Genomic DNA, 13,080 nt, shown 5'->3' on the forward strand with positions numbered 1-13,080 from the left:
GCTACAAAGTGAGAGCATGTGTAATTTACAATGGTAAGACCAAGACTAATGGATGCACATGCTGCAATAGCGTTGCTACAAGATCTAAATGAAAACGACTCGGTTGGCGGGGAAGAAATGGATTAGGATATAGTTGATGATTAGAATTCTGATTCATGCTGAACGGCTTTCCATATCTGGGAAAGGATCCATATTGGGCAGCGGTGAGCGAGTGTCAGATAATGTTTCGGATCAGATGACATGGCTGTACTAGGTGAAAGGAGGACAGCACACAGCACGCTGGCCTTGTGCTGTGCTCTACAAAATGTTTGACTTGGCTGCTAACAACGCACACGTGTTGTTCAAGCAGTGCATGAACAACACCATGAGCATTAGAGACTTCATCATGAGTCTGGCACACAGGGCTACGTGAGAGACATATGAGGGCCAAGGCACCAGCAAAGTTGCTACGTGTTCCAAATTGCGCACGGCTCCCGGGGAGGAAAAACTGCAAGGTGGGCAGATGCACTCGAAACAGAACCCATGACACCTGTTTCAGCTGCGAGCGACATGTTTGTGGGAAGTGTTGCAATCAAGTGAAAGTGACAAAGATTTGTGGTGACTTTTAGGACAAGAGATAACAGCTAAATGAGATCCAACTGTTACGTGAAGACGCACGCCATACTGTAAGCACGAGCAAGGCCATAAATAATGTGTCCAATTACTGACAATAATAGACTATTTTTGACTGCTGTCATATCGACACTTAAATTCGTTATAATGCCATTATTGTTTTTGTGCTGATTTTCACTTCACAAGCATGCTTGGCGCTTATACTGATGTTTAGGCTACAGATATTTTTTTCTTTAATTTATTTTTTCTTATTTGACTGTTTGTCTTGTGATTTGGGTATTTTTTTATTTTTTTGTCATTATAAAAATAAGCTTTTATTGTGTTTCAAAGCACATGCTTTTTTCATAGCTGTAACAAAGGCACTCCAATAATAACATGTATTTTACACTTGAAATTCTGTGCTTTGAGTGGTTTTACATTTGTCCATATAGCCTACAGTAACATAAACGAATGTTCTTTCAAATATTTACATATCGTATTTTGTTACTCGAGACCTTCATTAACACATCCAAATGTAATCTAAGGTTCAGTTTTCTATAAACAGATACTACACATTTTAGCCACRGCTAGCTAACCATCAATGGAAGTGATGGGGACAATTGTGCGAGTAAAAAAAAAKAAACAACGTTTTAAGTAACATCAAACCAAATATTTTGATTTGAGTTGATTTCACACGCACCCCCCTCCCCGAAGGCTATTGGCAAGACCTCCCCTGCTGTGCCAAGGACCAGGTAAAACAATACCCTAACCCCCTTACCTTCCTCCTTCTCCTGACAAAACAATGGGCATTCCTGCCATTCCTAATGCCTCTTCCTCTCTCTCTAACTCAACCCATCTCATCCCCCCGTTCTTTCTTCCTCTCTCTGAATGTGTCTTAAATGGCACCCTATTCCCTATAAAGTCCACTACTTTTGTCCAGAGTCCTATGGGCCCTGGTCAAAAGTAGTGCACTTTAAAGGCAATAGGGTGCCATTTGGAACACAGTTCCCTAACGCAACACATGTCCTCTCTTCTTTAATCTATTTCCCAGAGGAGGACAAACAATAACTTACTCTACCACTAATCGGACCCAGGGGGTGTGCGTGTGTGTTTTAAATGCAGGATTCTGCCACAGTTGAAATGTGCCCTGTCAGCGCTCACCGGAGCAGACAGAAATCGTCTTTGTGTGTGTGTGTGTGTCTCAGTATTTGTGTTTCTGTGTTTGTTAGTGTCTCTCTGTGAGTGTTTCGTCTCTATGCCTTTGTCTGTGTCTTTGTGTGGTGTGTGTGTGTGTGTTTCGTCTCTTTTCATCTCTGTGCGTTTCTCTTTGTTGTGTGTGTCCTCTCTGCGTGTGGCCTGCCATAGTGATTATTGCAGCTGAGTCCTCATGGCTTCTATTAGCTGTCCCATTAAACATGGATTCCAATGATACATGACCTCCACACACACACACACACTACTACACATGCCTACAAGATGTGTGTGTCTCGTGGGAAGAGGGATAGGATCTTGTCAGATCAACTGCATGTGAGAATGTGAGACATGACGATGGACATAATCGCACCACTGAGTGTGTGTGTGTGTGTGTGTGTGTGTGTGTGTGTGTGTGTGTGTGTGTGTGTGTGTGTGTGTGTGTGTGTGTGTGTGTGTGTGTGTGTGTGTGTGTGTGTGTGTGTGTGTGTGTGTGTGTGTGTGTGTGTGTGTGTGATCACTGTCTGTGGCTGGTAAAAGGTCCTCCATGTTTTTTAAATGTACACTGAACAAAAATATAAAACGCAACATGAAACAATTTCTAAGATTGGTGACATGTCTGAGTATGCAGGCCATACTCGACGCGGCTTATGGTATAGAAATAAACATTACATTCTCAGGCAACAGGTCTGGTGGACATTCCTGTAGTCAGCATGCCAATTGCACGCTCCCTCAACTTGAGACATCTAATTGTGTTGTGTGACAAAACTGCACATTTTAGAGCAGCCTTTTATTGTCCGCAGCACAAGGTGCAGCTGTGTAATGATCATATTGTTTAATCAGCTTCTTGATATGCCACACCTGTCAGGTGGCTGGATTATCTTGGCAAAGGAGAAATGCTGACTAACAGGGATGTAAGCCAATTTGAGAGAAATATGCTTTTTGTGTGTATGGATAATTTCAGGGATCTTTTTATTTCAGCTCATGAAACATGGGACCAACACTTTGCATGTTGCATTTATATTTTTGTTCAGTYTATATTTTTCTTGAGTTTGTTGGATAGACATGGGGAGGACACACAAGAAAGTAAGGAAGAGAGATGGTAGAAGGGTGTGGGCATGATTTGAACCCGTGCCAGCACTGGAACACTAGAATGTGCTGTGATGGCAGCCGGCTAGACGACTCGTATGTTTTATTCTCTGGAGTGACAATGGTGATATACAGGCAGGAAACACCAACATAAAGTGTCTTTATAGGGTGTTGGGCCTCCACGAGCCTCCAGAACAGTGTCGTGTCTTTGGCATCATTAAAGTGAAGACTGTTATTTTATCAAATCAGTTCTCTGTAATTATTATTATGTGATTAAACTAATCATGTAAATTTAATTACCTAGGAAGTTGGGGCACCAAGGAAAATCTTCAGATTACAAAGTTATAATTTTCCTAATATAACTTCAGATATTTTAATATCTGATCAATTAGTCTTCTAATTAATGAATTATTCTTTACCTCACGTTAGTCTCATTCCAAACGTCGTAAATTGTTGGTTATCTGCACGAACCCAGCCTTTACTATGAATCATCCATACACCAATTGTCTTAATCATTTATTTACTAACTAAATAATCGCAGAAATGCATAAACAAACAAACAGTASATATGGTTACAAGGAAATGATAGGGGAAGTTCCCTAGTGGGCTAAGCCGATATGACGGCTTGGTGGACAAAGGGAAGTGGGTGTGGACTGAGAAGGGCGGGAATTACAAAAGAGTCACTACACAGTTGATAATTATATTAATTGAAATGCTAATACTAATCCTGCAGACTAGTAATTAGTATCTAAGATTTGCTCTTATCGGGATCGATAGTCTCAGAGTTTAACCATTTCCATCCGTGTAGACAATGCTCCACGTGGTATGGTTAGGAATTCAACAACCATTGTAACTTTAGTGGACACTGAGGTTTTTGTGGTCTCTACCCAAACCTTCGCCCCCTCAGCTAACCGAGGTACGCATGGTCTGAAGAGGATTTCTTCAGGTGGTGGTTTTATTCGTAACAGTAGAAAAGGGCTGTCCCATGAACCAGATCATGTCTGTGCTCATGGGGGCGGGTCAATGACTTAGTTAAACTTTAAAGGGAATACAATTCTCACACATTAACGGTTTAAAATTACATTACATAATTTCACAAATAGTTTCATCTTTASTCATTKATTTTAAACAATAATTAGACGCAAACCTCCTGTATAAACAGAGTTATGGTAATGTGGCTGTATTGTCTTTCATGAGGTCACAAACATGAAACAAACCGGACCGGGTCGTAGCTGGCTTCTCCACCGACCGTTTACACATTCTCCAAAACATGGATATTGTTCAGTTCTCAAGTTCTGTGATGTAGAAGAAGTTCCTTTGTTCTCTCTATGTGTCTCTTTCTGCATGGCCAGGAGGAGAGAGTCTCCTCCAAGAATTTACGACCTGAGATAACAGAACCTGGGTGTAGGAGGGAGAGAGGGGGAAGCCACTCGTGATGGTAGTGAAAACGCAGTCTCAGTCACTGCTCCAGAATCTCCCAGTGTCCAATTGGGTTGAGATCTGGTGACTGAGASACACACACACACACACTTTAAACCCCCTATGCTCGTTTTAGGCCCCTCTTTCAAAGTCACTGAGATCTCTTCTTCTAGCCATGGTAGCCAAAATAATGGGCAACTAGGCATTTTTATATATGACCCTAAGCATGATGGGATGTTAATAGCTTAATTATCTCAGGAACCACACTTGTGTGGAAGCACCTGCTTTCACTAATGTGACCCTAAGCATGATGGGATCTTAATTGCTTAATTAACTCAGAACCATGAGGGAGAGGGTTCCAAATTTGGGGGGGGGGGGGGGTTTGTCACATTGGCATTTTCAACTACATTCCTTTCTTTTTAAAGAGATATTGAGAGTAAGTAAGTGAGATATAAGAGAGAGGAGAGAGAGAGGAGAGGAGAGAAAGGGGGGGGCGTACATACATACAGTTGAAGTTGGAAGTTTACATACACCTTAGCCAAATACATTTAAACTCAGTTTTCACAATTCCTGACATTTAATCCTAGTAAAAATTACCTGTCTTAGGTCAGTTAGGATCACCACTTTATTTTAAGAATGTGAAGTGTCAGAATAATAGTAGAGAGAATGATTTATTTCAGCTTTTATCTTTCATCACATTCCCAGTGGGTCAGAAGTTTACATACACTCAGTTCTGCTCACAATTTTTTTATGGGATTGAGGTCAGAGCTTTGTGAAGGCCACTCCAATACCTTGACTTTGTTGTCCTAAGCCATTTTGCCACAACTTGGAAGTATGCTTGGTGGTCATTGGATGAACCAAACTTGTGGAGGTCAACTGTTATTTTCTGAGGTCTTGGCTGATTTCTTTTGATTTTCCCATGATGTCAAGCAACGAGGCACTATTGAAGGTAGGCCTTGAAATACATCCACAGGTACACCTCCAATTGACTCAAATTATGTCAATTAACCCATCAGAAGCTTCTAAAGCCATGACATAATTTTATGGAATTTTCCAAGCTGTTTAAAGGCACAGTCAACTTAGTGTATGTAAACTTCAGATCCACTGGAATTGTGATACAGTGAATTATAAGTGAAATAATCTGTCTGTAAACAATTGTTTGGAAAAATGCTTGTGTCATGCACAAAGTAGGTGTCCTAGCCAACTTGCCAAAACTATAGTTTGTTAACAAGAAATTTGTGGAGTGGTTGAAAAACTAGTTTAATGACTCCAACCTAAGTGTATGTAAACTTCCGACTTCAACTGTCACACACACACACACACACACCACACACCACCACACACACACACACACACACACACACACACACACACACACACACACACACAGTCTCAGTAACAAACAGGGTATTGTCCTTCTGTGGACTTCACCCTTCCTGATAGATCCCCCTGGAATGGACCTTAGTCTCCCTGCACTGATTAACTGGTGTGTGTGATGGGGGACCACAAAGTAAACAAACTGCTGATTGCAGTCTGGTACATAGAGAAACACACATACTGAGGACCCATAAAGCAAACAAATATGCGATGATTGCAGTCTGAACACAAAGGTAGAGGGGGGAGAGAGTGAGAGGGGGTAGAAGGGGTGAGAGCAGGGAGAGGGGGAGGAGGGTTGAGACAGAGGGGTGTTGAGGTTGTGACTATAGTTAACCCTCTGCCTTCTGAAGAAAGCACATTATGTAAGAAATCTAAACACACACACAGACACGCTTGAAGATTGCAGCGACGGTGGAAATCCTCTTCAACCCCAGGTCCTCTTCAACCCCAGGACTAATATTGTGTGTGTGTGTGTGCGTGTGTGTGTGTGTGCGTGTGTGTGTGTGTGCGTGCGAGTTCTCGATCGGAGTCTGTCTTCTCCCACTGTTCTGGATGTTGTTAAAGTGAATTTTCAGAGGAGTTCTTGATCTTTATCCCTTTTATCTCCATATTTCGTGGTATCCAATTGGTAGTTACAGTCTTGTCCCATTGCTGCAACTCCTGTACAGACCCAGGAGAGGCAAAGGTCGAGAGCCGTGCGTCCTCCAAAATACGATCCTGCCAAGTCGCACTGTTTGCCCTTACCCGGAAGCCAGCCGCACCAATGTGTCGGAGTAAACACTGTACATCTGGTGAACGACGTCAGCTTGCAGGCGCCCGGCCCGCCACAAGGAGTCACTAGAGCGCGATGGGACAAGGAAATCCCGGCCGGCCAAACCCTCCCCTAACCCGGACGATGCTGGCCCAATTGTGTGCTGCCTCATGGGTCTCCCGGTCATGGCCGGCAGTGACACAGCCTGGGATCGAACCCTGGGCTGTAGTGATTCCTCAAGCCCCGCAATGTAATGCCTTAGATTGCTGCGCCACTCGGGAGGCCTCACAAGGAGTTCTATGGATTCATTTTGAATCTACAGACTGCCTACTTCTCCCACTGCTCTCTCCTTTCTTTCTCTCCCCCTCTTTTCCCCTCTCTCCTATACATACCCTGCTGAGGTCTTCTCATCTCTGTGTTGTACTATCGCTACTCAGCAAAGGGCAAGAAAACACCAGTCTGGCTGGATGCCACAATAACACTAATCTCTTCTTCTCTTCCTTCTCTCTTTTTGCCCCTATATTTCTCCCTTTCCATCTCTCTCTCCATTTGAGCCCCTCTGAAATGTTCTCTCTCGTTGCTTCTGCAGTTCCAAAACTGGTGTCTTCCTTTTTCTCTCCCTCCCACTCCTGCCCTCTTCCCCGTCTCTCCCCCTCTTCCCCGTCTCTCCCCCTCCTCTCTCTCTCTCTCTCTCTCTCTCTCTCTCTCTCTCCCTCTCCCTCTCCCTCTCCCTCTCCATCCCCATCCCTTCCTCTCTCTTCTTCTCCCTCTCCCTCCCCCCTCTTTCTCTCTTCTAGACAGGAAGTACCTCTGCGTATTTCCCTGTGTGGAACAATAACACTGTGGAACTCTGGGTATTATTTTAAAAGCGTCCCAGTCTTTATCTGCTCCGAACATAGCTTCCTCTCTGCCTCTCTTTCTGTTTCTCTCTCTCTCTTCCTCTCCCCCCGAGTCACTCACAGTATTCTGCCTAGAGAGAGATAGAGGGATTGAATGGGAGTGGGGGAGGGAGGGAGGATGGGGGAAACAAAGGCAGAGAGAGAGCTATGTTTGGTCTAAGTGACTGAAGCGAGGGACGGTGAGAAGGAGGGAGAGAGGGGAACAAGAGGGTAGATGAGGTTTGTCGGTTGGTTTTTTGGAGTCTAGGTCAGTTGAGATGGACCACAGAGAGAGAGAAGACATTGAACACAGTCTCGTTCTATTACTAGAGGACTATAGGGCTGCTCCGAAGGATATAACTACTCCTAGAAACAGAACCTAACTCTCTTAATAGGGCTAGGACTGTTGGACTACTCCTAGAGACAGAACCAAACCCACCTAGCAAGGCCAGAGAACTGGATTAAGGAGGGATTGAGAATTTAAAGGGAACTTCTTATCACAACAGTTTTTATTGCCTCCTTTTGAACACCGCAGTGGAAATGTTATGTTGAAGACTTGATAAACAGTAGTAAGTAGCCGGACCACCTTCTTTGGGCTAAGTCCATTGTCGTCTGTGTTGGATTGAAGATCTTTGGGCATCTTTATAAGGACTGCTCTCAGACCAGTCTATGGTTGAACTAACATTGGGCCTGACCCTAACTGTGACCCAGTAGACACGGTTCTAGGATCAGGTGTGACTAGGGCCTCTTCCGTGTGGATCCACTCTGGTATGTTATAGACTGACTCGGGAACAGTTAGAAAGTATCGGTTGTTTGTTTCCTCTTATCATCTCCTTTAGTTCCTCTCCTTTTCTCTTTTTATCCCCTACCTTCCATTCATCTTCTCCCTTCTGTGCAGTGTGTACTGTTCTACCTTCACTCCTCTTTGTGTCTTTGAACTTGTAGGCGTCTTCAAAGTGTGACTGGGTGTGTGTCTGATCTCTGTTTTTGTGTGTCTTAATGTGTATATCATTTCATTACTCTGTCATTGTGACTCAGAGTAAATGCCCTTCAATCTAGTCTCTTCAACTTTATTCTAGTTTAGGAGTCAGTATCAGTCAGCTGTTCTAGTTTCTTCTACCACATATAGTATTATCAGTTGTTCCTGTATCAGTGTTTCACGCAGTCATACATTCACAATGTTTTATGGGTCAAAGTAACATAAATAATGTCTATACATAAACCATGGAACGTGGTTTATCTTGCGATCCATCCATCAGTCAGAGTAAAGCATTCAGCTACTGTTCTGTAGACTATGTTTATAAATAGAACTAAGGACGGTCTTGTGAAGTTTATTTGATTTCCTGAATGTCTGACGGTGTCCGACACTGATTGGTTCCGGTCGCTAACTGGCTAATCAGGTTAACTGTGGCTTGGGATGTCGAGGGCGATTAACTGTTCCTTTATATCTGGCTGCTTGACAAATGTAACACGAGGACTAGGTCAGTGGAACACATTCTGTCTGAGGACAGTAGAACTACATTATATCTCACGTTATTTTCTTCCATTTCAATATATTTTTTAATAACTCTGTTTCATCATGTCATGTTTCACAAAGATGTCTGAGTACAGTAGATTATCTCAAAGTATACTGCAGAAGACAAAAATTAGAGATATTTGGATATCAAATATCTCACATTTTTGTCTTCGGCAGTATACTTCTAAATAACTTTTCTTGGTGTATATCCTAGTGTAGTTCAATGGATCAGATTCTAAGTACAGTATATCTCTAAATACTGTATAGGCTGGTTTTTCCAGACACAGATTTAATTTTCCTTTCTATATTCGCTTCTTGTTTTTTATTTTAGCTTGGTTTTCATAGTCATCAATCATTCCAGGCCCAATCTGGGCTCCATTAACAGTCCTGGGGCAAAACTAATCTTAGGTCCATTCATAGTCCTGGAATAAATGATAATAGTGTTTGTTCTATTCCGTTTGGGAACTTCCAAAATCTCTCTCCCTAATTCCTGAACTATACCAAGAGGAACATTTTCAGGGAACAGACAATCATTCTGACAAGTGCACACATGGACACACACACACACAATCGTCCTGAGAGAAATCCAAAAGGAGCAATTTTAGGAACTATTCCGTTTACTTTAATGAATGGCCATAAATCATAAACAGAAACATTCCCAAAGTGTTCTGACTTCCGACTGTGCCAGATCCTCATTCTTCCTCCATCAGGGTCCTTCCTCCTCAATATTCCCAGAATTCCTCTGTCGAAATTCTCCCCTGAGGAAAACTTTTTCAGAGTTATTCCCAGTGCGTTATTCCGAAATTATTAATAGCTTCAGAATAATGGGCCACTCATGAACAGGAGTCTCCTGGGAACTCACCGAAGTTTGTTCTAGGCTCCTACCTGGCATATATACACTGCTTATGGTACTTCCTTTTGGGTGTACACAGACTTCCTTTTGGGTGTACCGACAAATCATGTTACCCCTACTGTTACCCCTACATTATCCCTTTTTTTTCATGAACCTTTATTTAACTAGGCAAGTCAGTTAAGAACAAATTCTTATTTACAATAACAGCCTAAACCGGCCAAACCCGGACGACGCTGGGCCAATTGTGCGTCGCCCTATGGTACTCCCAATCATGGCCGGTTGTGATACAGCCTGGATTTGAACCAGGGTGTCTGTAGTGACGCCTCAAACACTGAGATGTAGTGCCTTAGACTGCTGCGCCACTCGGGAGCCAATCCCTCACCTGTATGTGTGTGTTCCCGCTCTCTCTCCAGACGCAGTGTACCTGTGATCAGGCCTCACTCGTGGCACCTGGCCAAGCTTTCATCAACGGAGTCCCCCCACAGTTCTACCCCTGTCCCCCCTCCTACCCCCCCTTCCCCCCCATCTGCCATGCAGCTCCATCCTGGGCCCTACACACTACCCTGGCACTCTACAGCAGACAACAGGTAACATACACACAGATGCATATATACAGACACATACACACAAACACACTGGGCCCTATACACTACCCTGGCACAGCAGACAGCAGGTAATTGTAATTTATATTGGGAAGATACGGGACGACTAAGTACCCTGGCTTATATGTGAATTAGAGTTTAGAGCAGTCTGTCCCATTCTATCCGATTCCCCCGGAGAATCTTGTATCAACCTTCTATCAAGCTATGTTTGCACACGCCACGTTTGTGTGTGTCATAATCATAATACTAATAATCATAATACTGAATGAATCGTGAATAATTGTGAGTTAGAAAGTTACAGAGGGTCAAACATCATACCCCCAAGAAATGCTAACCTCTCCTTTTATTGGTAATGGTGAGAGGTTAGCATGTCTTGGGGGTATGATCTTTGACCCGATGTAACTTTCTCACTCATCATTATTCACAATTCATTCAAGATTATCTGTAATCATGGTAGCATCCACATCAATGTAGAAGTGCTTAGAAACATATTATACTCTTATTTACAGTAAAAGTTACTCCAAATTCACACAATACATTATTTACCGTTKATTTCTATTGGTCACAAAATAATCTGAAACACAACCAAAACGAACTGCAAATGCATCCAACAAGTTTGTAGTCACACGGTTGATTATAGTCATTGCATGCTAGGAATATGGGACCAAATACTAAAGTTTTGACTACTTTATTTATAAGAATCTTTAGGGATGTCAATCATTTTGACCCCTACCATTTTGAGAAAAAATATTATTACTTGTTAAACAAAATCTCTTTCTCTGAGCAATTGTGTTACTATAAAATAATATAATTTCCCCAAATAATTTCCAACCCCTGTGTGTGTGTGTGTGTGTGTGTGTGTGTGTGTGTGTGTGTGTGTGTGTGTGTGTGTGTGTGCATATCTGAGCTGTGTGTGTTTGAGGCTCGGTACACAGTCTTGTGGGAGTGTATTGTTGGGTAGACCAGACCAGGGGAATTTTGTCCCTGTGACGTGTTTCTGAAGACTAGCAATCACACACACTCACTCGCATGCACATAGAGCAGACTAAGGGTATTTTGACCTGTGACCTGTTTCCAAAGACTAACAATCATCAGGAAGCTTAGTGACCTCATCGTGTTCTAAAGTCAATAGCATCACTCTGGATAACAGGGGCATTTTCAGACAGGCATCGATTCACGCATTCCTCACTCGCTGATCACTCAATGGTGGGACCCCCAAACTATCAAAATGGCTTTTCACACTACTGAGACAAACTGGGCCGAGTCAAAGTTGCGGGAATAATATTTGAGCCAGCACAGTTTAATTTGGGTCGGGTACCATAGTATAAAAAGGGTATAAGTCTCTCTTCCCAAATGGTACCCTATTCCCTCATTGTGCACTGCTTTTAGCCTGAGCAAATAGTGTAATTTTGGATTGACCCTAAATCTGTGAGGAAGGAGAAAACCACCAATGATTTCAACAACTACAAAAAAATCTATATAAGAGTTAAGAAAAAACACAATGAATTGGTTGAGAGAAAATAGTTTTAAGGAGATTTTATTTGATTAAAGTCAACACTAATAAGTACATTGAAACGTTTCCAAAGCTTATACATACTATATACTGAACAAAAATATAAAGCAACATGTAAAGTTTTGGTTTCATGAGCTGAAATAAAAGATCCCAGAAATGTTTCATACTCACAAAAAGCTTCTTTCTCTCAAATGTTGTGCACAAATTTCTTTACATCCCTGTTGGTGAGCATTTCTCTTTTGTCAAAATAATCAATCTACCTGACAGGTGTGGCATATCAAGAAGCTGATTTAAACAGCATGATCATTACACAGGTGCACCTTGTGCTGGGAACCATACAAGGTCACTCTAAAATGAGCAGTTTTGTAACACAACACAATTCAACAGTTTTTAGGGAGCTTGCAATTGGTATGCTGACTGCAGGAATGTCCACCAGAGCTGTTGCCAGAGAATTGAATGCTAATTTCTCTACCATAAGCCGGACTCAACGTCGTTTTAGAGAATTTGGCACTACGTCCCACTGGCCTCACAACTGCAGACGTCGTGTAACCAAGCCAGCCCAGGATCTTCACATCTGGCTTCTCCACCTGCGGGATCGTCTGAGACCAGCCACCTGGACAGCTGATGAAACTGAGGAGTATATCTGTCTGTAATTAAAGCCCTTTTGTGGGGGAAAACTATGGCCTTCCCAGGCCCACCAATGGCTGCTTCCCTGCTCAATCATGCAAAATCCATAGATTAGAGCCTAATGAATTTATTTCAATTAAATGATTTCCTTAAATGAACTGTAACTCAGTAAAATCGTAGATATTTTTCCACGTTGCGTTTATATTTTTGTTCAGTATAGTAATATAACTATGCTTTATGTGTGTGCGTGCCTATGTGCATTACTGATTCTAGCCAGTAACAACAAGAAATAGATTGCCTGATATGTTCAGTACATCAGAATGTCCACAGTTAGCTGTGTAGCGTATACACACAGAGACACACACATGCACGCAGTGGTTCCCCTTTGATAACTATTAATGATTTAACTTCTTTTGGCTGAGATCCCGCTAACAGGATCGATATGACAACAGCCAGTGAAAGTGCAGGGCGCCAAATTCAAACAACAGAAATCTCATAATTAAAATTCCTCAAGCATACAAGTATTTCACACCATTTTAAAGATACACTTCTTGTTAATCCCACCACAGTGTCCGATTTCAAATAGGCTTTTCGGCGAAAGCACCACAAACGATTATGTTAGGTCAGAGCCAAGTCACAGAAAAACACAGCCATTTTTCCAGCCAAAGAGAGG

At 42.4% G+C, this 13,080-nt stretch overlaps 1 protein-coding gene across 3 annotated transcripts in view; it reads left to right on the forward strand.

Moving 5' to 3' along the window:
- Positions 1–13,080, forward strand: part of shroom4 (shroom family member 4) — a 102,491-nt gene that overhangs the window by 63,631 nt on the left and 25,780 nt on the right. For 2 of the 3 annotated variants that reach the window (XR_011474078.1, XM_070434965.1), the window contains exon 3: positions 10,079–10,252. Coding sequence is in view for 2 of the 3 variants with exons in the window: in XM_070434965.1 (XP_070291066.1) it covers positions 10,079–10,252 (174 nt within the window). In the remaining variant the exon portion in view is untranslated. Of the gene's footprint in view, positions 1–7,341; positions 8,065–10,078; positions 10,253–13,080 lie in introns of those variants that run through there. The other variant, XM_023970106.2, reaches the window with a different exon arrangement.

Source organism: Salvelinus sp. IW2-2015, linkage group LG3, assembly GCF_002910315.2.
Source record: "Salvelinus sp. IW2-2015 linkage group LG3, ASM291031v2, whole genome shotgun sequence".
NCBI lineage: Eukaryota > Metazoa > Chordata > Actinopteri > Salmoniformes > Salmonidae > Salvelinus > Salvelinus sp. IW2-2015.